This window comes from Rhinichthys klamathensis, unplaced genomic scaffold (assembly GCF_029890125.1).
Source record: "Rhinichthys klamathensis goyatoka isolate OS25496 unplaced genomic scaffold, OSU_Roscu_1.1 h1tg000430l_1, whole genome shotgun sequence".
Lineage (NCBI taxonomy): Eukaryota > Metazoa > Chordata > Actinopteri > Cypriniformes > Leuciscidae > Rhinichthys > Rhinichthys klamathensis.
In genome coordinates, this window is record NW_026606926.1 from 880,484 (window position 1) to 902,916 (window position 22,433).

General features: G+C 44.0%; 1 protein-coding gene across 2 annotated transcripts; it reads right to left on the reverse strand.

The window, feature by feature from the left end:
- Positions 1-890: 890 nt before the first annotated feature.
- On the reverse strand, positions 891-21,204 carry lrguk (leucine-rich repeats and guanylate kinase domain containing). 2 transcript variants are annotated; one of them, XM_056235771.1, is made up of 20 exons: positions 20,879-21,204; positions 20,670-20,771; positions 19,802-19,883; positions 19,444-19,544; positions 12,509-12,590; positions 11,751-11,875; positions 10,107-10,250; positions 9,543-9,623; positions 9,359-9,445; positions 8,963-9,069; positions 8,591-8,710; positions 8,216-8,312; positions 7,237-7,350; positions 6,916-7,117; positions 6,043-6,159; positions 5,081-5,199; positions 4,854-4,942; positions 3,717-3,833; positions 2,105-2,262; positions 891-1,608 (listed from the first exon to the last, which is right to left on the reverse strand). In XM_056235771.1, exons 1-20 carry the CDS (start codon positions 20,882-20,884, stop codon positions 1,445-1,447), a joined length of 2,214 nt encoding a protein of 737 aa, XP_056091746.1. In that variant the 5' UTR covers positions 20,885-21,204; the 3' UTR covers positions 891-1,444. The 2 variants fall into 2 exon arrangements, with proteins under 2 accessions (XP_056091746.1, XP_056091747.1); XM_056235772.1 differs by having other exon boundaries at positions 895-1,593; positions 20,879-21,201.
- Between the last annotated feature and the right edge of the window lie 1,229 nt (positions 21,205-22,433).

A 22,433-nucleotide genomic window follows, 5' to 3' on the forward strand; every position in this document is an offset into this window, starting at 1 on the left:
GTTTAATTTTGAGTTTAGGCTCTTTCTTGCAGTTAATTTTTTCACATACTCATTTATTTAACTACATTGAGGTCACCAGGATTGAAGTACTTTCACACTGAAACCAAGAGTTGATATCTTGACTCAAAGGCTGTTAAACACAGCTGTGCATATAATAGAGCAACACTGGGGTCGTGAGATCTAGATGAGAGTGATAAGGTAGCAAAAGTGTGAAGACTGTCTCTGTAAGTAGGTTATGCCCGAGGGTTCTCACAGCCGTCTTGTCTGAAACTGCCTCTGAATTATGAGATCATTGCAACATCTGCCGGTTAGAGGGACTGACGCTGATGGACGGCCAGGTGTGTGTGTACATAATGTACACACGAGCTCACTGCACGCCGATGACAAATGAAAGCGGAAATTAAATGCAACTTGTGTCACGAGATACCTAAATAGCAGTCTCAATATATTTACTGAGTGTGTCAGATTGAGCCATAAGATACATTATTACAGGAGGAGAGTCTCTTCCACCTCTCCTGTTCCACTCAAGTTCATGACACACATACGTATATTATGTTAAAATAACTCTGTTTATGCAAAAATATTCTATCATTTATGCATTTGGCATCCAAAGTCACTTGCAATGAATTGAAGCACCATTAAAAAGATTGTGATTGGTAAGCTTTTTAAAAATGTTTTTGGAAGTCTCTTCTGCTCACCAAGGCTGCATTTATTTGATCAAAAATATAGTAAAAACAGTAAGAATGTGAAAAATGATTACAATTTAAAATAACTATTTTCTATTTTAATATATTTTAAAATGTAATTTATTCCTGTGATGACAATGCTGAATTTCTCCTCAGTGCCACATGATCCTTCAGAAATCATTCTAATATTTCTGATTTGCTGCTAAACCAACACTTATCATTATTATGTGCTTTTTAATATTTTTTTGTGGAACGCGTGATGCATTTTTTAGGATTTTGGGAAACAAACAGCATTTATTTGAACTTGACAGTCCCTTTCGATCAGTTTAATGCACCTTTGCAGAATAAAAGTATTGATTTCTTTTCAAAAAAAGAAATATATATGACGATATATTGTAACATTGTAATGTAAAGTGTGACCTCCATTGCACACGTTTCCCGTGTCCAGGGATTTGAGACCTTCAGGCCGTTTCCAGAGCTTAGATATGCTGATGACGGATAAGCCTTCAGCCTCTCCGATCACTCCCACTGGAGGACACAGATGAAGGATAGGAATCTCCATATTTTCCGATGACCTGCCTGCTTTTGCCTCTCAGCACTGACCACAGCCGTTGCTTTCATTGACATTTATTGAATGGCTGGCTCGAGGCTTCAGGGGTTAATTAAACTTATTTCAATAACCTATTTTTGTTGCTAACACTCGCACGATGTTCTAATATCTCACGATCTATACCCTCTCTAGCTCTCTGTCCTGTCAGTTACTGCTTTGAGCCGGAATCACTGGTCTTCCTTCCAGATGGGATGGGCGGCAGGACTGGTTTAACATTGGCACCTGGCCGGCCCGGGGAGGAGGGGAGTGTTGGAGAGACTCGTTCAGAGACTGAGCGAGGAGCATCAGGGGTCAGACCTGAGTCCATGTGACCTGCGAGAGATCAAACAGACAACAATTAGTCACATAAACTGACAACCTAAAGTGATTGCAAGAGTAGTCATCATAGGTATTAAACAAATGACACTTATACAATATCTATGTGAACACCTTCTAAAATGTAAAAGTATTATGGGCCCGTTCAAACAGAACGCAGAGATGCAGGTCAGTAGAACAGAAAGAAGTGCAAGGTCTAGAGACATTTTTTTTTAAAAGTTGAACCTCTTTTAACTTGAGCACCGAGTTTTTACATTGCAGTTACATCATGCGCGAGACGCTGCAAAAGATGCAAGATGTGAGCGGAGCGGTTAAAGACGTCTGTCTAGCCCATGTTTATGTTGAAAGACAATGGGATGGAAATGGAAGCGCAGTGGAATGGAAAAACGCGTTCTGTGTGAACAGCCTCTATGTATGTTCATCTTTAGGGATGTACAAACTAGATACTAAAATGTATAAAGAATGAGCACAGAAAGGAACATGAGCTCTTGACCTCTAAGAGAGTCCCGGTCCTGCCCCAACATAGATATATCCAAAGGCTCTATGTTGGGCCCTGACCCAGTGTCTGATCCCCGGGCCGGGCTCTCAGCTGAGAGCGCCCCTGCTGAGCTCCTCATGGACAGGCCAGAACTGGCACGAGACTCCTCAGAACTGAGACAGAGGAGATGGAGAGAGAGAGAGATTAAGAAAGGTAAAGACAGAGTTACAACATCAAGACAGTTTGCTTTATACGTCAGTGACTGGCTTTTTACTTTTTGTCTATTCCATACTTCACTCCCCTACCACAATAATGTAATGTCTTTAATGATCTTCATTTAACGTCTTTTCTCAGCAAATACTGATATATTAACATATTAATTTGATAAATTAATCAACATATCATATACATTACCAATCAAATGTTTGGGGTCGGTACATTTTTTTATGTTTTTGAAAGAGGTCTCTTATGCTCACCAAGGCTGAAAATAAATAAATAAATGAATATTTTAAAATGTAATTTATACAAGTATTATAGTATTTACAGAAATATTTTATAACATTTTACATCTCTTTACGATCACTTGATTAATTTAATGCATATTAAATGCTGAATAAAATAAATTAAATATGAATTTCTTTAAAAAAAAAAAAATCTTACTGACCCAAACATTTGATTGGGAGTGTGATTAATTTGACTGACAGCCCAACTTTTAAGGTCTCCTTATGCCGCAATCCTCAGTTCGATTGGAAACTAAATCCAAATAGCAACAACAATATGGAAATGTTTCATTCTCTATAGGATTGAGTTAAAAAAACGCACTCACATGTACGCGCACACACACACACACACACACACACACACACACACAAGTGCTGAATAAATAAACATCTCAAGACACCCATTAAAAACAGGTTTTAAGAAGTTTTGATTAGCATCAGATTTTTTTTTATTTAGAGTTGGCAATGGTCCCCTCACAGATCTCCCAAGATTATACAGGCTCCATTTTCAATTGATTTCATAAAGGCCACAGTAAAATTCATAACTAGATTGCAAAGTAACAAACTCCAATTGCATATTGCTTTTCCCTGGTGGAGGAGAAACAAAAAGTCACTGTTTAACACAATTTGGAGTAGCACATTAGTTTTGTCCTTTTTTTCCTTCAAGCTAATAAGCAAACGGGCTGCTCTGTAAGTCTCCCAGGATTCCTCTTAATGAGCTAAATTACAGTGTATTTAAATATCTTGGGGACATGCATATTTCACAGGAGTAGTCTTGTATTTCCTCGCCTGGTTAGAGTCCCCGAGCTCACACACGGGAGAGGCAAAAGCACCGATAGTCATAAATCTGCATTTACGTGCTCCAACACATACATCTTCCAGATGGCCTTCGGCATGTCAGGTACCTGAATGCTTTAACTTTGAGCTGGGGATAAAAACTTTGATATTTGAGCCTGGATGTGTGTAAAATGGAGATGCCGGTTATAAACATAAAGGGAGAGGCTACAAGATAAAACACGTCCTGGGAAATGATGCACACAAGGAGAGGACTTTGGGGAAAGGTTAATTGTCTTGCCCCGCTCAGGTCAGAGGCCAGAGGTGAAAATGTCAAGGTGTGTGTGACATACCTGCTGTCCTCATCGAGGTCATGACCGTCGAGGCCAACAGGACGCACTGAGGAGGAAGAGGGGCCTGGTTGAGGCAGGGAGTGAGAGGCTATTGATGATGGAGCTGTTGGTGCACTCCTGTGACACACACATAAATACACATACAGTGTCAGTTAAACACTGTTTACACACACCAGCCTCAGCCTGTGGTGGTGCTTTGTGCAGAGACGACAACTTTTTTGCATTTTATACAACCACAATAGCTTGTTACAAATCCAGACCATTTAATTGTAGCCGTGTAAAACTAAAAACAGTATATAAAAACTAAATACAGTATTGAATTATCAATAAAACATCATTGAAATTTTCACTGAAAAATGTTTCAGCTAATTAAATATCTACTATTTCAACCAACACTATTATTCAAAAGTTTGGGTTCGAAACGATGTTTTAATGTTTTTGATATTTAACATTTTTATTTGATTAAAACCCCACAGTAATATTGTGAAATATAAGTACCATTTTCTATTTTAATAAAATTTATCATGTAATTTATTTCTGTGATGGGAAAGCTGAATTTCAGCAGCCATTACCCCAGTCTTCAGTTTCACATGAAATCAGTTTCCTTCAGAAATCATTCTAATATGCAGTTGTGCTGCTTAATATTTTTGTGGAAAATGTGATACATCAGGCTTCTTTAATAAATAGAGTTTAAAAGAAAGAAACTTTTTAACAGTATAAATGTCTTTACTGTCACTTTTGATCAATTTAATGCATCGTTGCTGAATAAAAGTATTAATTACTGACCCCAAACTTTTGAATGGTAGTATAAGTTATAATTCTGTTTACATGTGGCTTGCATTTGTGCATGCAGTTTAATTATAAATGCAGTGTTGCATCATTAGCTTTGCCATGTGCTAACACTGAATTCTATTGGAATCATTATTTTTGTGGTGTGCAGAGCTGTTCCTTATGAAAAATATTCCAAATCAGTCTCTTTTGAGGTTCTAGTTGAGTTAGCATGATGTCTTAGAAGGTAGTTGCCTCTGCAGACAGCTCACAACATTTTGGATTGAGCCAATGTTTTGGGGATGGAACAGTGATGTTCTATCTCATCAGTCACAGTCTTTGAGTAATATACAGACAGTGTTATGTTACCTCTGAAACAGCTCGGCGTAAGCACCAAGACTCTTTCCACTCAAAGCTTCCCGAATCAGCTTCTGGCGTCTGTGATTGGAAGCCATTTCCTATGAAGTTCACAGACATATTTTGTGCTCACTTAAGTGTTCTGCTATTCCCAGCCATGATAGCTTCTGTGGATTATATCAAACCAATAATTATGTAATATAAACAGAATCAATAACACTGGACATGCTCTCACTTACTGCAGGGGTCTGCTGAGGGGTCATCTTGGCCTGGATTTTGTTCAGGTAGTTTCTGCTGTAGGAGTCCATGAGGTCAGTGGCCTCTTTCGTGTTGGCTGCCAGTAACTCACCAGTTGCGTCTACAACAGCGTTATGGTTAGGGCACTCAGCCATCGTGAACAGATGTCTGCTGTGGCTGCAGCTGTGAAGTGCCACAGCCTCACACTGAGTGCAACTATTTACAGCTATTTCCTTTATAATCCTGGCGAAGCACCCCGCAGATAAAACTGACTTTATGTAAAGACCCCATGAAAACAAATTAAGAGTTTTGTTGCCTTTAGTCCATGTCTGTTATTTTGGTAATACTTTATAATACAGGTGCACTAACTAACAAGCATTCATTTATCTATGTCTCATGAAGTTAATATATGACTCATGATGAACTAAACCATTCATTAATTATTGTCGATTAATAGAGTAAGCTATATATGAATTGCTATTAAATAAATGTGTCATTTATTATTACATATATTAACTAATTGAGTAAATTAATGTCTTAGTCATGGATTAACTTCCAGCAGTCTGTTTTATTAAATCGTTAGTTAGTGATCTGCAAAAATATCATTATGTTATGACTTTAGTTGTTGAGGCACATGACCAATGTTGGGTGTAATGCATTACTAGGTAATTCACTACCTTTCCCTTGAAAAAGTAAAGTGGGCGATTACTTAATCTTTCTGTAACTTAATTAGTTACTTCTGATGTAATTGCATTAAATACTGTATATAATATAGAACAATTCTATATAAAACAATAGTGGATTTAACATCAAAATCTAACATTTAATGTCAAAATGCATGCTTTTAATGTACAATTCTCTTCTAACTATATCAAGATTGGAAATATCAACATTGGAAAGAAAAAATAGTGCTTGTCAAGTGATTTCATTGGGTGTATGGCAAAGTTGGACTGTGATAGCTCACTTGTGGAGGTGTTGTCAGGTGTTACTGAGCTGCTGTCATCTCCTCCTCCCTGCTCCTCTAGACCCAGATACTCTTTCACCAGCTGTTTTAGTGTCTGGTAGGCCTCAGCACGATCATCTGATGAGCATAATAGAGTGGTGCAGGGGCCAAACCCGGAAACGAGTTAGCATTTTTAGCACTTCCGGTTCCATCATCCTGAAGTCAATGTGTTAGTTTTTTGTCAAATGCTTGAAATAAGGTCTGTGAACACAAGATATGTCATCAGTCGTACAGGTGAACTCAACTACTCACTAGTCCGCTTTCATAGCCTCGTTGTGCTTATAATCGTGCTCTTGAAAACTATTATAACTTGAACTTTCAGGGAAAATGTTTTCAAACAAAAGCTGAAAGAATTGTTGGAAGCGTAGACTATAAACAAACTACACCATTGTGCTGTAGTTAGCTTATCGCCTAATTTTAGCTTTTGACTTCTGCTGATTATATTTACACTTCAAAATTCATGAAAGATGTGTTCATTGTGTTCACAAAATTTGTAAGAACCATAAGCTTTTGTTAGTCACAGACCTATTTTTCTGCAATAATCCAAAAGCCAATGGAAAAAATCCTATTGGTTTTTTGTCGAGGGAACCAGGGTGATGCTAACGTCTGGGTTGGCTTACAAAGACACGTCATGTCTGCACCACTTGGTAGAAGAGAGCAATCGAGTTTTCATAAAAACCTGAATGAATCTTTGAAAATGTCTTGCTAAGGCAGTTTTGCTTAATTGTCACTTAGGAGATTCTTACAATTCACAAAGGGAAATAAAAAGTATATTCCTATAGACAGACACAGCGTAACTAACCTACAGTATATGGGTTAATAAAATGTTGTTACCACAAGGGATGATGTTATCAAAGAAGCCAGGCTTTTCTCTGTTGATCTTGCCATACAAATCAATGCGAGACACGGCTGTTTCCATCTGAGCGTTGCTGTAGAATCCTCTTGCTTTCAGAAAGCAGACGTAATTATCAACAACAGTGGGGATCAGCAAGACGTAACGGGGCTCAAAACATGAGTTCTTCAAGCTATACACTCCCTGGTGTTGGAACAAACAAACAAAACGTCTGGTATAATTAACTACTGTGGCATTTGACCCAATTTTGTGCTTGGTCAATGAATGTTAACATGGTGGAACATGTTTTCTTGATGCCATACCTCTAGTTCCATATGCACACAGCAGGCCAGACCTTCACGAGCCACGTGCTCAATAGACTCCCGAGAAAGGCCATACCAATGTCCTCCATATTGCATCGTCTGGACAAACTGACCCTGACAGTAGGAGAATAAAACCGAAAAATGCACTGTAATTGGAACATGACTGTCATAGAACTCAAATTAATCTCTGAATGGGCGTCATCATGGATGTTCAGCACAGATTCACTGCAGAATGACCTGAACTCTTAACCTTTGGGTTGCAAGGGAACATCGTTCTTCTCACACAGACAAACCTCTGACCCCAGTGTCCAACTGCACCTGGGTCCATTTACCAGCAGCAACGCTGTAGTCAAGCTTTTACTAGCAGAAAGCAATTCTCAAACACATGTTTCTACGTCTCTGGTCAAGGTGGCTTTAAAACATCAGTACAAATACCAACCATGCTCTAATCCTACCCTCTTTTTGCTTTAACAGGCCCAGAGAGAAGCAGCAAGCAGGAAAAAGCAGAGGAGCGTTTGCGTCTGCAGAATGCCGACACACATCTGTGTTTGTATGATATAGGTAGGAGAGGAGAGGTTAGTCTGTAAAACTCGACTCTGTCTCTTCTTCCTCTGCGCTGCCGGCATAAGGTTATAATCGCACATCAAAAGGCTTCCTTCAAGCCTCTATCAATCAATAACACTGGACTTATATAGCAACACTTCAGAGCTAAACGAGATAGTGGCGGCACACACTAGGTGTGCGCTCTCTCAGAAGCACCCGAGGGGCCTGGGGAAAGAGAGAATCTAGGGTGAATTCTTTCCCCTCTTCACATTTTTGGCATGTCATTGCTTTATAGACCAATATGGCCTCTGGGAGTCTGTTTCTGCAGATGAATGGGCATGAAAACTGTAACACAATAGTCCACAGTTATGAGTAAAATTGTGCAAAAGCAGATCAGAATATGATAAAAGTCTGGCTGTCTGACTGAAGACTTTACCATTTGAATCATGTTCTGAAATTCTTCCTCGGTGACAAAGTGATAGTCTGATCCATCCTCTTCCCCATAATAGGGCCCCCTGGTGGTGTGGCAGGCTCTACAACAAACAAATCGATTAAAGAAACTAGAATCCTACATTCTTTCCAAGCATAACTATTCGTGTCATCTTGAAAAAAGTCCTGTATTTTCTCATATCACAATATATACGCAGAAAAACTAAATATCGCAATGTCAATTTTCCCCAATATTGTGCAGCTCTAAGATAAACAGAATTACATCACATTATACAGTCGGATAAAACACAGATTCATATTTTATTAGTTCGAAAAATCATATTTTAGTGGCTTTTATAATGCACTCTAAACTGACACTTACCCATAAGCAAAATAGTCTCTGAATTCCTGGCACAGCTTATGGGCAAGTTCCCTCTTCCCACAGGCCTGCGGGCCAGTTAGGACCAGCATGGGGTAAGGAGCATCCAGACTGGGGAGAGTACTTGTGGAATAACAAGCAAAAATGCATATTAGCTTAATGATGTTGTGGTGAACCATGCTATTGAACTTTCTGTGAGTTCAACTTATAACCAACTGTGTGACTTCAAATAGCCTCACTACATAGCTCCAGATTCATTTTAGTTCAGATCAGAGCTCTGTGAGTAGTTTGAAGGGCTTTCTGCTTGAGGAAAGTGGCCTTTGTGGACTCGACAGGCCCATAAAATGAAGAGGAAAGCGGATCGAAAAGTCGCACCTGTCAAAAATAACCTGCGGTTGCATGAGCTGGTACATCAAGTGGGTCATGTGATCTCTGGCTGCGATCACCTCCAGAGGAGGGTCGTACTTGTTCACAGCAGACACCTGAAAATGAAAGACAACAGCAATGTGACTCACTATTCAACCTTGCCATAATCGTTCAAATACATGCTTTATTTTACAACAAACTTTCAGAGCTCAAGTTACTTTTTAGTTCTTTTCTGTTCAATTCAGATCCTTGAACCCTGAGCTCTGGACTCCAACCAGCAAGCATATGCTATTCAAAATGTGGTTTTTTTTGTGTGTGCAACAATAGGCTTCCTCCATCTCAAAGCCATAAACAGCACTTCACTTTTTAGAAACTAAACATATTTTAGTTTAACAACTAGATCACCTTCTCCTCTGCAGTTACAGTGTGTTGGTCCAGAAGTATGAGGTGCTGGAGGAGGAAGATCACAGCCAGTCTATAGTCATCTTGGTTCTGCAAGAAGCCAAATGGTTTTGAGTATAAGGTAATTGAGGACTTTAGGACCATTGTTACCTATGCTGTGGAGTTGAGATGTTTATGGCGGCCTTACCTGCACTGGGTTTCTCAGGAGATTAATTTCTCTCAACAAAATCAGGTCATGCAAATGTGCAGCCTCCTTTATCTCACTGATCTGATATACAAGGAACAAAAAACAAGTTTTGAGTAATTTGTTGAGTGAAACAAGCTCAAAAGTACAAACGCTGTCACTGAGGTGGTACAAAAGGAACACTTTTGTACATTATTTACCCCTAATATTAGTGCCACATATACATTTGAAGAAAAATATCTGCAAAGATTGTACAACTTTCTAGATCTAAAAGATGGATATTAGTACCTTTGAGTAGTAACATGTACCCTTAAAGTACTACTATGAATCTTTTAGGAAGTAGATAAGGTACAAAGTCGTCCCTTTAAGGGTAAAGCCCCAGTGACAAGCTGTTTTTTTTTTGCACATTTATTTTCTGACAGATTTTTTGTTGCAATTCTGACATTTTAGACTTCCTAACCACTTTCACTTGGTCAGACTGGTTCCTTTTGGTTGGTAAAGTTCTTAGGTATAACATTAGAGCCATTTGCATAACATAATATGACAAGAATATGACAGTTCCTTTACCAGATTGCTCTCAAGGTTGACAGTTCCCAGGAGATGGAGGTTCTGGAGACCCGAGAGGCTTTGAATCCGGTTACAGGACAAATCCAGAACTTGGAGGTTGCAAAGAGTCTGGAGATTCTCAATCTTGTGTATCACATTCACCCTCTTAAAACACACAAATACAATTATCATTTCAATATTTCAAAGAACAGTAACTAAAATGCTCTGCACATGATCTGCACGGCTATGTGCTATTTCTGTATGTCTGTGACTGTGTGATTGACAGGTGAGCTCAGTTAATTCAAGGCTGATGGGTAAGGACTGACAGGTGAACATCTGGTAAGATGTAGCGAGTGCATATCAATGAACGTGCGACTTTCCATACACCTAATGCCCGTCTCACCTCCCTTTTCCTAGCCTTCGTATAAGGTTTGTATGGTTAGAATTTCAGTACAAATTACCAAAAATCACACTATGACAAACAACAAAACTTTAACCGTATTTCAATATTTCTGACAACTCAAAAATGGAAATGGGTCAAATTGACCCGCAACATAATACGAGGGCCAGGAAGATTCCAGCTTCCAAAGCCCTGGCCTTTACAATACCCCCATCCCTGGCACCGAACAGCAGGAGACATGACCATGAGGGGCTCTGGAAGCTCCAGATCCAAAGTGTGATGGGTGTAAGAGGAACAGGCTGACAGGCGCACGCTGTTCAGGGTCTCAGAGCAACAGGGGGCGGACAGGTTCAGCGCGTGGGAGGGTGTGTATGAGCTAGTCTTTTTTTTTGAACGGGGTCCAGGCTCTCTCACGCCAGCAGCTTGGCCTCATGGGGACATGGACACCAAAGGACGCGGCGCTGCTGACGATGAAGAATCTCTTTGATAAAGGACAGCATAAACATCCTTCAGCTGAGTGGCAAAGGTCTGGTGGCACGCTGGCCTGCCATATGGTGGGCTTCAACACCAGGCTTTGTTTTATTTTCCGAAAAGGCTGGAGCTTAATCATGCATACTGTCTGAAAAACACACAGTTAGGGGATGGTTCTGGGAAAAAACAGTAACTGTCAACGATATCAAAATGGTAGAAAGACGTGCCAAAACAAGAGGCTGTAGTGTTGCCCACACTATCACAGACAGCGAGCATGGCAACCTTTCTAAAAGTGTTGACACAACAACATAATCTGGAAGAGGATGACAGGTGACGGGGAGACACTATGGGGGAGCAGAAAACATGTCAACAGGTTATGCAGTCTGACACTAATTAATCCAACAGAGACTCGTAAACACTTCGGGGAAAGACAAGGAAGACCTCACATTTCTCTATTCCAATCTGAAATTAAAATCAAGCGTGATTACATTTATTTATCGCCCCATCATGAAGACGGTGACATATTTTCCCAAACAGAAATTAACATTTTAGAGTTTCTTATTCAGTACCTGTCCTTGCATTGCCACTGTTAATTTCCATCCTCAAAACACACATTCATTAATCTGCAAACCTGCTCTTAAGTAAATATTTTACAAATTACACTCATATTTTATACCTCTCTGCACTTATTAATCATCAGGAATAAATTAGCTGTGCTAAATGGATGTTGCTGTTATGTTATAAATGTCTGTAGTGTGTTTGTGTGTGTGTGTGTTTAAGAGAGCTGATGGTACCAGACAGAGCACTCTGAGGGGCAGATGGTCCAGACCCCTAATACAGGAGATGTTGTTATGGGCCAGGCTGAGGTGTGAGAGTCTTTTGCACTTTTCCAGTCCACTGATGGCACTAAATGAATTATCTTAACAGCGAGGAATGGTCAAAGAATGCTTTGTTTTGAACAAATCCATAGGCCTAGTTTAAAGTCAAGATGAATCACCCTAGTTACTTTTTAATTACACATACCAGGTCTTATTGTGATTGTAATTTATCAGTGCATGTTATAGAAAAACAAAAAGTTCATCAATGTCCTCATTTTTGTATATGACAGCCACTTTTCCCTATCCAATCAATTCCCGGTGGATATTTCAATGGTCCACTTTAGACATTCTATTAATTCTATTAAGTAACTTTGCAACTTCATGTCAACTACCAGTCACATTTAGTATTAGTAGACTGTCTACTTAATATCTTCTAACACTTTATTTTGATGCTCCCCAAAAGACATTCTACTCACTATAAGTGACTTTGCAAGTATGTCAACTTATTCTACTTACCTAACTCTAACAGACTACTTACAGTCTACTAATATTTTAATGAATTTTAATGAGAGTTAGTTGACATGTAGTTGCAAAGTTACTTATAGTTAGTAAAAATGTTTAAGTGGACCATCGAAATAAAGTGCTACCCCTCCCTATTCACTTTGGAAATACATTACTGAAGAAAAATGAATTGCGAATGTTGTGTCATGCTTTGCAACCTTAAAAAAGGATACAGTCGAGAATCAGTTTGGACAAAGAAGAATATGCAGAAAGATCCTTCATAACTGCAATCTGGTTGTGTGAAAAATTCACTTCCTGCAAAAAAAAAGAGAATTTTTTTAACCTTTTAGAGATCACTTTTTTGTAAAACACATAGTATTAATAGTGAAACATCTATGAGACACAATGAAGTTCTCTTACGAGAGGTTCTCTCGTATTGCGTAAGCTAGCTTACGCTGCGGGAAAGATTCATCTTTGCTGAGATATTGAAGCCAAAAATTATTTCATAATTTGTATCCATACACAACGCAGTTCCTCTGCGGCAGACCTAGAGCAGGCTAGCTAGCAGCTCATTGGTTCGCTCAGAGAGAACTGCTTAAGCCTATGGGAGAGCGGGGCTGAACCCGCTTCCAATGAGAGGCGCCCGCGCGCTCATTGCGTCATGGCCCGTCAGAATGGGCGTGGCCATGGTGTATATAACAGTCTCTCCCAGGCTTATATGTTGATTCATTTCATCTTCAGCAAGCTGCACGCTTCTGCTGTCCTGAGAAAAGCCGTCGCCGTCGAGAAGGCATCACTCTAGCGAGCTCCCGGACCCTGAAGAAGCCGGCCGTCTTTGCCACCTTCAGCCGCCCTGCAAGCTAGCGCCATCCGACGACTGTATCCTTCTCTATTATATCTAAAAGAGCCGAGCGTCTTTTTAAAGATGTCTCGTTTTTCCTGCGGCTCTTGCCGCGCTCGTCTCGAGGACGGAGACCGCCATGTCATCTGCGCTCTCTGCCTGGGACTCGAGCACGCAGAACTCGCCCTCGCGGATGGAGGATGCGACTTCTGTGAGAGCCTGCCGTTGTCGTCCCTGCGGGCACGACTTCTGGCAGCAAAATCCGCTCCCGCGCCGCCTTCCTCTTCGCTGCGTAAGAAAAAACGCCGCTCCCAGAGGCCGCCGGAGCCCCCAGCGGAACAATGCGGGCCGCCGCCGCCGCCTCCCGCTTCCCGCTCTCCCTCCCCGCCCCAGCCGGACATACTGTTGCCGCCGAGTGGCCGCTCTGTCGCTTCCGATGACGCCGCGGAGGAGAAGGACTCCTGTTCACTGCTCGCATCAGACAGTGAGGAATGGTCATCTCTCGGATCCACGAGAGAATCGGCGGGGATCCGCGCCGGGATAGAGGAGGAACTAATGCGCCTCCTCTCACAGGCCGTCGAACGCCTCGGTCTCGAGTGGTCTCCTCCACCCGAGCAGGCCCCGAACCGGATGGACGGCAGCTTTTTTCATCGGCGCTCGACCCCCGCGTGCAACCGGCCCGCTCCATTCCTGCCTGAACTTCACGCAGAGCTGACGAAGTCCTGGAATGCCCCGCTCTCGGCTAGAAACCGCTCTGATATATCCGCCTCGCTGCGCTCGGTGGACGGAGCCGCCGAGAAAGGCTACTCAGCCATGCCGCCCGTCGAGGACTTGGTCGCCGCACACCTCTGCCCGCCCTCTGCTAGATGGCGCTCTTCCCCCACGCTTCCTTCGAAAGCTTGCAGAGCGACCTCGAGCTTTCATGCTCGCGCCTACGCCGCCGCCGGTCAGGCCGCCGCAGCGCTACATTCGATGTCTGTCCTCCAAGTATTACAGAGCGATATTCTCCGTGAGTGGGCCGAAGGCGGTAGAAACCCCTCCCCCGCTGTCACGGATCTGAGAAGTGCTACGGACCTCGCCCTTCGCGCCACTAAAGCCGCCGCACAAGCTCTGGGGAGATGCATGGCCAGCCTTTGTGTTGCCGAGAGACACTTATGGCTCACGCTCGCCGACATGGGAGATTCTGAGCGCGCCGCGTTTCTTAACGCGCCCCTCTCCCCGACGGGCCTTTTTGGATCTGCTGTCACGGGAATTGTCGATCGCTTTTCTGAGGTCCAGAAAGCTACTCAGGCGATGAATTTGTTTCTGCCCCGCCGCGCTAGCTCTTCCGCGGGCCGCTCTCGCGAGCCTCCTGCCAGAGCTCCACCACAGCGCCCCCCTCCGCAGACTCAAACAGCCCAGCGCAGACAGGGCGGCCGCCCTCGCTCTCGCTCTGACAGCCACCGCAGACCGCCGCCCCCACGAGGCCCGCGACCTAAGATCACGCTGAAGCCTGATCATCAGAAGTCTGCCTAGCAAAGTCAAGAAAACGACGGTGCTCTCCCGCTGCGGCCGGACCGCCGTCAAAGCTTCGCCCTCTGCCAGTCCCCGTTATTTCGCCGACTGCTGTAGTGTTGACCGCCACAAACAAGCCGGTGTTCCAGCCCGCTCACCCATGGCTGATTTTGGCCCAATCACAGACGGAGCTTCTGTCGCACCGCGCAGTTCTCCTCGGCCATCTGAAAACGCTGGGCCTCTCTGTCAACTGGACAAAGAGCTCCCTTCAACCCAGTCAATCGATTTCCTTTCTAGGAACAGATTTGAACTCGGTCACGATGACGGCTCGCCTGTCTACACAGCGCGCGCGCAGTGTACAGCGACTGGCCGCCTCGTTTCAGATGGGCACCCGCTCACCTCTGAAAACTTTTCAGAGGATGCTGGGTTACATGGCCTCAGCCTCCGCTGTGCTTCAGCTAGGCCTTCTGCACATGCGTCCGCTTCAGCTTTGGTTAAACAGCCGTGTACCCCACCGCGCGTGGAACACGGGCCGCCAGCTGATCAGAGTTACGCAGACATGTCTCACGGCGCTGCAGCCATGGACAGTAGCAGAATGGTTTCGACAGGGCGTCACGATGGGGAACTTTTCTCGCCGAAAAGTCATCTCGACAGATGCATCCAACACGGGTTGGGGTGCAGTCTGCGAGGGCTCACCGGCCTTCGGCCATTGGTCGACACAGGAAAGCCCCTTACACATAAACTGTCTGGAAATGCTTGCGGTCGAGAACGCGCTTTCGCGCTTCCTCCCGCTCATTCGGGGACACCACGTCCTGATCCTTGCGAGCGACAAAAAGCCGTTTTTACGGCTACCCAGAGAAATCTCAAAAAGAGAAAATTTGCCAGTTGTGTAGAAAATGTGCCCACAATCATGTGCTCACCCATACACACAAGCATAACATACCCCGTGTCTCTATCAGAGCCCCATCACATGAAACGGGCACAGCCCGCTCTAATATCAGAGAACATAAACACGCCCACGAGCTCATGCGCGTGTCCCCTCTCTGCTCGCTCTGTTTCACGGCCCATAGACTCCTCTCTGAGTGCAAATCCCGTTGCCACACACATTCAAAGCGCGCCCACACACTGTGTCCAGCCCGCTATGTGCAGCAATCAGGGCGATATAGCCATTCGGCCACTAGCCGCATGCTCCAAAGCGTGGGAAGCCATTCCAGGCATTTCCCCGTGGGTACTAAGCATTATAAAGAACGGCTATCTGCTACAGTTTCGCCGCCGCCCGCCTCGTGCGCGCGCGCGGCTCGAATCTACTGTCAGCCCGCTGGCCGCCGGCACGCTCCGCTCAGAAATTGCGACGCTGTTGCAAAAGGGGCGCCATAGAGAGAGTCCCACCATCTATGACCGAGTCGGGGTTTTACGGCCGTTATTTTCTGGTTCCCAAGAAAGACGGCGGCCTCAGACCGATTTTAGATCTCAGGTCTTTGAACAAAGTGCTCATGAAGAGACCGTTCAAGATGCTCACTACCAGGAAACTCCTCGCGCAGGTGCGCCAGGGGGACTGGTTCATCTCTCTAGACCTGAAAGACGCCTATTTTCAGATCCAGATAAATCCCCGTCACAGGCCATTCTTACGTTTCGCCTTCGAGGGTCATGTTTATCAATACGCCGTTCTCCCGTTCGGCTTATCTCTGGCGCCCCGCACATTTACGAAGTGCATGGATACGGCGCTCGCCCCCCTGCGGAGCCAGGGGCTGCGCATATTGAATTATCTGGACGACTGGCTGATTTTGGCCCAATCACAGACGGAGCTTCTGTCGCACCGCGCAGTTCTCCTCGGCCATCTGAAAACGCTGGGCCTCTCTGTCAACTGGACAAAGAGCTCCCTTCAACCCAGTCAATCGATTTCCTTTCTAGGAACAGATTTGAACTCGGTCACGATGACGGCTCGCCTGTCTACACAGCGCGCGCGCAGTGTACAGCGACTGGCCGCCTCGTTTCAGATGGGCACCCGCTCACCTCTGAAAACTTTTCAGAGGATGCTGGGTTACATGGCCTCAGCCTCCGCTGTGCTTCAGCTGGGCCTTCTGCACATGCGTCCGCTTCAGCTTTGGTTAAACAGCCGTGTACCCCACCGCGCGTGGAACACGGGCCGCCAGCTGATCAGAGTTACGCAGACATGTCTCACGGCGCTGCAGCCATGGACAGTAGCAGAATGGTTTCGACAGGGCGTCACGATGGGGAACTTTTCTCGCCGAAAAGTCATCTCGACAGATGCATCCAACACGGGTTGGGGTGCAGTCTGCGAGGGCTCACCGGCCTTCGGCCATTGGTCGACACAGGAAAGCCCCTTACACATAAACTGTCTGGAAATGCTTGCGGTCGAGAACGCGCTTTCGCGCTTCCTCCCGCTCATTCGGGGACACCACGTCCTGATCCGTTCGGACAACAAGGCTGTGGTCTCCTATCTCAACCGTCAGGGCGGTGTCAGGTCCAGGAATCTCTTCCTACTGACACACCGCATTTTAGTTTGGTCTCAGAGCCGCCTGCTCTCGCTCAGAGCGACGCATGTGCCGGGCCATCTGAACGACGGTCCAGACATACTGTCCAGGAACCTCATCTCCTCAGGAGAATGGTCACTGAACACACAAACGGTCCAAATACTGTGGCAGCTATTCGGCAGAGCAGAGGTGGACCTCTTCGCGTCAGAAGAGAACGCTCACTGCCCAATATTTTTCTCAAGGAGCGAGGACGCACTAGCCCAGGAATGGCCTCGCCGCCCGCTCTATGCATTCCCTCCGATCGCTCTGCTACCACAGGTAATTCAGAGGATCAGGGACACACGCCACTCGGTGCTCCTCATAGCCCCGCGTTGGGAGAGTCAGAATTGGGTTCCGGAGCTCACTCAGCTGTCGCAGACAGCCCCGTGGCCCATCCCAGTCAGAGCAGATCTCCTCTCTCAGGCTCGCGGCACGATCTGGCACCCCCATCCACGGCGCTGGGCGCTACATGCATGGGTGATCAACGACTATTCGTTGATTTGCCAGAAGGAGTAAGAAACACTATCATACAGGCTAGAGCACCTTCCACGAGAAGGCTCTATACGTCTAAATGGTCTGTGTTCTCAAAATGGTGCACCGACAAACATCTGGACCCACGGTCATGCGAGGTGCCGTCTTTGCTCGTTTTCCTTCAAGAGATGCTGGACAAGGGCAGGTCCCCCTCCACTCCCAAGGTTTACGTGGCAGCCGTCGCGGCGTTCTCTGAACCCCGACGCGCTCAGTCCCTGGGCAAAGACGAGTTAGTCATCCGCTTCCTCAGGGGAGCTAAGAGGATGAACCCTCCGCGCCCCCCTTCGGTTCCTATCTGGGATTTTTCTATAGTTCTCGAAGCTATGAAAGCACCCCCGTTCGAACCGCTCGAGTCTGTGGACCTAAAATACCTCTCGCTCAAAACCGTTTTTCTGACGGCTCTGTCCTCAGTAAAACGCGTGGGGGATCTTCACGCGCTCTCATCCAGCGCCGCGTGTCTCGAGTTTGGTCCGAATGATTCTGTTGTCATTCTCAAACCTAGACATGGCTATGTCCCGAAGGCGATTGGTACCCCGTTCAGATTATTTCCCTATCGGCTCTGCCTTCATCCGATAGTGAGCGCGACGCCAATCTCCTCTGCCCGGTGCGGGCTCTGAGATTGTACACTACGCGCGCTGCCGCGTTCAGACGCGCTGAGCAGCTTTTCGTGTCGTTTGGGGGGCGCACCAAAGGTCTGGCCGCCTCTAAACAGACACTGTCTAGATGGATAGTAGACGCTATCGCCTCTGCTTACGCATCTAAATGCCTGCCCTGCCCTCTGGGCATCAGGGCGCACTCCACTAGAGGCATGGCCTCATCGTGGGCATGGTCCTGTGGAATTTCCATTCATGACATTTGTGTGGCCGCGGGATGGGCCTCCCCGTCCACTTTTGTCAGATTTTACAACTTGGAAGTTCCCGCCTTGCAGGCAAAATTACTAGCTGTCTAAACGACCAGCTCCCTAAGAAGCTGCATTACTGGGAGTCCCTCACACAACCGGTTCGCCCCTTGTGCTCTCCTTAAATGCTTATACTCTTCATGTGCCCGCTCTGCCGGCCTCATACATGCTTATGTATACACTTCATGTGCCCGCTCTGCCGGCCTCATAATACATTCACTCCACGTTAAAATCCCCCGGTATCTCCCTGGGATTCATGAGTGGATTCATAGCGCGCACGGCGTTGACCAGGTGTTCCCGCAGCGTAAGCTAGCTTACGCAATACGAGAGAACCTCTCGTAAGAGAACGAATCGGTTACCTAACGTAACCTCGGTTCTCTCTAGAAGAGGGAACGAGTATTGCGTTCCCGGCCGTGCTTGCGCTACTAGTGTTTCGCTTCACGCTGAAATAAATCAACATATAAGCCTGGGAGAGACTGTTATATACACCATGGCCACGCCCATTCTGGCGGGCCATGACGCAATGAGCGCGCGGGCGCCTCTCATTGGAAGCGGGTTCAGCCCCGCTCTCCCATAGGCTTAAGCAGTTCTCTCTGAGCGAACCAATGAGCTGCTAGCTAGCCTGCTCTAGGTCTGCCGCAGAGGAACTGCGTTGTGTATGGATACAAATTATGAAATAATTTTTGGCTTCAATATCTCAGCAAAGATGAATCTTTCCCGCAGCGTAAGCTAGCTTACGCAATACTCGTTCCCTCTTCTAGAGAGAACCGAGGTTACGTTAGGTAACCGATTCGTTATTCTTCCTTCAGCGATGCATGGGAAAAGTGAACCTCACATGACATCACAATGCTCTGTACTGAATTGAATCACCTTGAGATTTTTTGCCGGCTGGAATCCAAAGAAATCAGTGAGTTGGTTGTGGGAAGCATCTAGTATGATGAGGTGTGGCATGTGACTCACGCAGGATAGATCTACCAGTCACAAAACATTAGGCAGAAAGAGCAAGAGAAAGATGGATGACAAGCATCTGCACAGCTGAGATTATTTGTCCCGCTTCCAAGCAACCATGAAGGGCACGGATGAAGGAAATTCCGGCAAACATTTTCAACAAGAGGATATTATCCGCATTAGCGGAAGACAAATATGAGCAGGTTCGAAACATGACAGCAAATTTCAATTCACCATATAGTTTGCTTTTAACACAAACAATAAGCTGGTGTAAACCTACCTTTGATTTTATTGTAGGGAAGCTCTAGCTTTTGTAGATAGATGTAATTGCATAAAATGGAGACATTTTTCAAGTCTCGCCCCTGTGGCCAAACACAATCAGAAATTCAGTTAAGGTGGCAATAAAATGTCATCCGGTAAAACCCTGAAACTAGAGGAGAGTATGGCGCATTAAAAAAGGATGTAAACTAATTTGGAGGCCACTTCTGTTTCTCTCCAGCGAAGTCATGCAACTAAACAATATCAGTGCTTCCAGAAAAATATATTAATATTCTACCCCAGGGCTCTCTCTCGAGTAAGCCTGGGAAGTTTTATTATGGAAAATATCAATTGTTGCATAGTGATGTAACATTCTCTGTGTGTGTGTGTGTGTGTGTGTGTGTGTGTGTGTGTGTGTGTGTGTGTGTGTGTGTGTGTGTGTGTGTGTGTGTGTGTAGATCAGATTGTGGGGAGCAAATATTCCCAAATGGACAATAAAACCACTTATATTGTGGTGACCAACCAATAGAAAACATACTAAATAATATCTTAACCCCTTTAACAGTCAAAACTGTGATTTATACCTATCAAAAATCTATTAAAAAAACTGCTCAGTTACAGAATTAATAAATATATAAATATATATATATATATATATCATATTTTATTAATTCATATATGGTCATGTGACTGTTACACAAGCCATGACAAAAATTAACATGGATGTGTACAAATGCATAAAGGTTTGTGTGAGGGTTTGGTTTAATTGATAGAAAATGTTATTAAGTCAGTATAATAACATTACAAGGCAATGGAAATCTCACAATGACATAAAAAACAAAAACAAATATGAATGTGTGTATGTGTATGTGTGCGTGTTGATCACTCACTGGCACAGAGAGGCATAGGTAAGTGTGCTGGAGTCCTGTAGCAGACGGTCCCAAGTTGGACAGGCCTTTAAACACCTCGTCCTCCGTCAGTTCACCATCATTCTCCATTAGAAAAGAACAATTGAAGAAAAGCATAAAGATTTTAATGATGGCTACTAAGAGTTAAGTATAGAATATATGAGTAAATAACCATATTTGAGGGCTGTTACCTCCATTGTTGTTGTGTGTATGACTGTGTCCCCTCTCTTCTTTTGCAGTCTCTATGGTTTCCTGTCTCCAGAGAGCACCGCTTATTACTAGAGGAAGGAAGGAATCTAACATGTTCAGCTTAACATAAACGCCAAAGATGGAATATTTGACGCCATTAATTACTAAAACAGCTTAATTTTTTCCTCCTAAATGGATGCAAGTAAAGCCGGACTTTCTGTGAGAACTGGGAGCACGGTTGAACTAATTTGCACGCGCATCGGTTGCCTGGTAACCATGCATAAACTAAAGCAGCGCAAGCGTTTTGCACATGCGCATCAATGGAACGCTACGATTCAGTTATCTGACTCATGTTGTCAAAACATGATAATATAAATACAGGAACACATTTTTTGTTCATATTATACAGTCATAGCTTGTAAATTATATAGGCCAACGTAAGTTATAGAATATTTACTTTTTATACAAAAAATATATTTAATACAAAATGTAATCTTATATTTAATACAAAAATGTGTGTATAGTATAGTGTGTGCACAGTTTTATTAGTATATATACTTTAAGAACTTTGATAGTATGAAAGTAAAACTTGGCAAAGTAATGTTCAGCCTTTTTTTCTGTTATATTCCTTTATTTTTATTTTGACATTTACATTGCAAAATTCAGTTCAAATCCAGTAGTCCAGGGCTGTGAAAGGCTCCTCATGATGAAAGACTTTTAAGCAATCAATTGAAATTTACAAGCATGTACAATCCCTTTAGTGAACTTCTCAAATGTTATTAAATGCTACACAACAAAATACATTACTAAAAAAAACAAAGGCATGAAATAGTGTTGATTCATCAGAACATTGTGCAAACCCCATTATATTCTGTTGCAGTGAGGTCTGAATGAATATTATAGTTGAGGATGCATGTACAGTATAACGCTAAAAGGAGTGCTTGAGTCAACATTGGGAACCTAATAGCACTTAAAACACATCTTCAGTATCTTCAGTCTTTAGTATGACTCCTCTTACTAGACACATTACAGGCATTACAAAATAAGGTAGACATGACATTTCTAATGCCTAACCATTCCTGTAACACATCTTCAACATCCAAACAGGATTTTTATGCTGTGTTTCTCTCTTTGGCAACCTGGTGGCAATTATTGATTCAAGTGGATGAGTCATTTTGATGGATTGCTCGGTTGGCTTCCTGCTTAACGCCTGTGTTCTGTATCGATGGCTTTCTCTCTCATTCTATTATTCATAATTAATGAACTAAAAATAGCCTAGAACACAGAGTATGAGTGATCTGTATTTTTTTGTGCAAGTTTGAGCAATGAGCCGTGAATAAGACAAAAAGATCAGATCCAAATATAAGTTTTAGTAGACATAGTCTTATATCAACTCTTAGAAACCCATCTGTTTAAACAGCCAAATAATCCACAGATCCAATGATGAAAGTGTCATTAAAACTTTATAATGTCACAATCAATGTCTGTGTCATAATGATGACGGGCTTATGTGGAATAAACAAACACACACACACAGGTAGGGAGCAATGTAAGAAA

Coding starts and splice junctions, on each gene's coding strand:
- lrguk (XM_056235771.1), bottom strand. Junction 19,884..20,669: donor ACCTATGCCTCTCTGTGCCA/GTGAGTGATCAA, acceptor GTTTGGCCACAG/GGGCGAGACTTGAAAAATGT. Junction 8,313..8,590: donor AGAGACTATTTTGCTTATGG/GTAAGTGTCAGT, acceptor TGTTTGTTGTAG/AGCCTGCCACACCACCAGGG.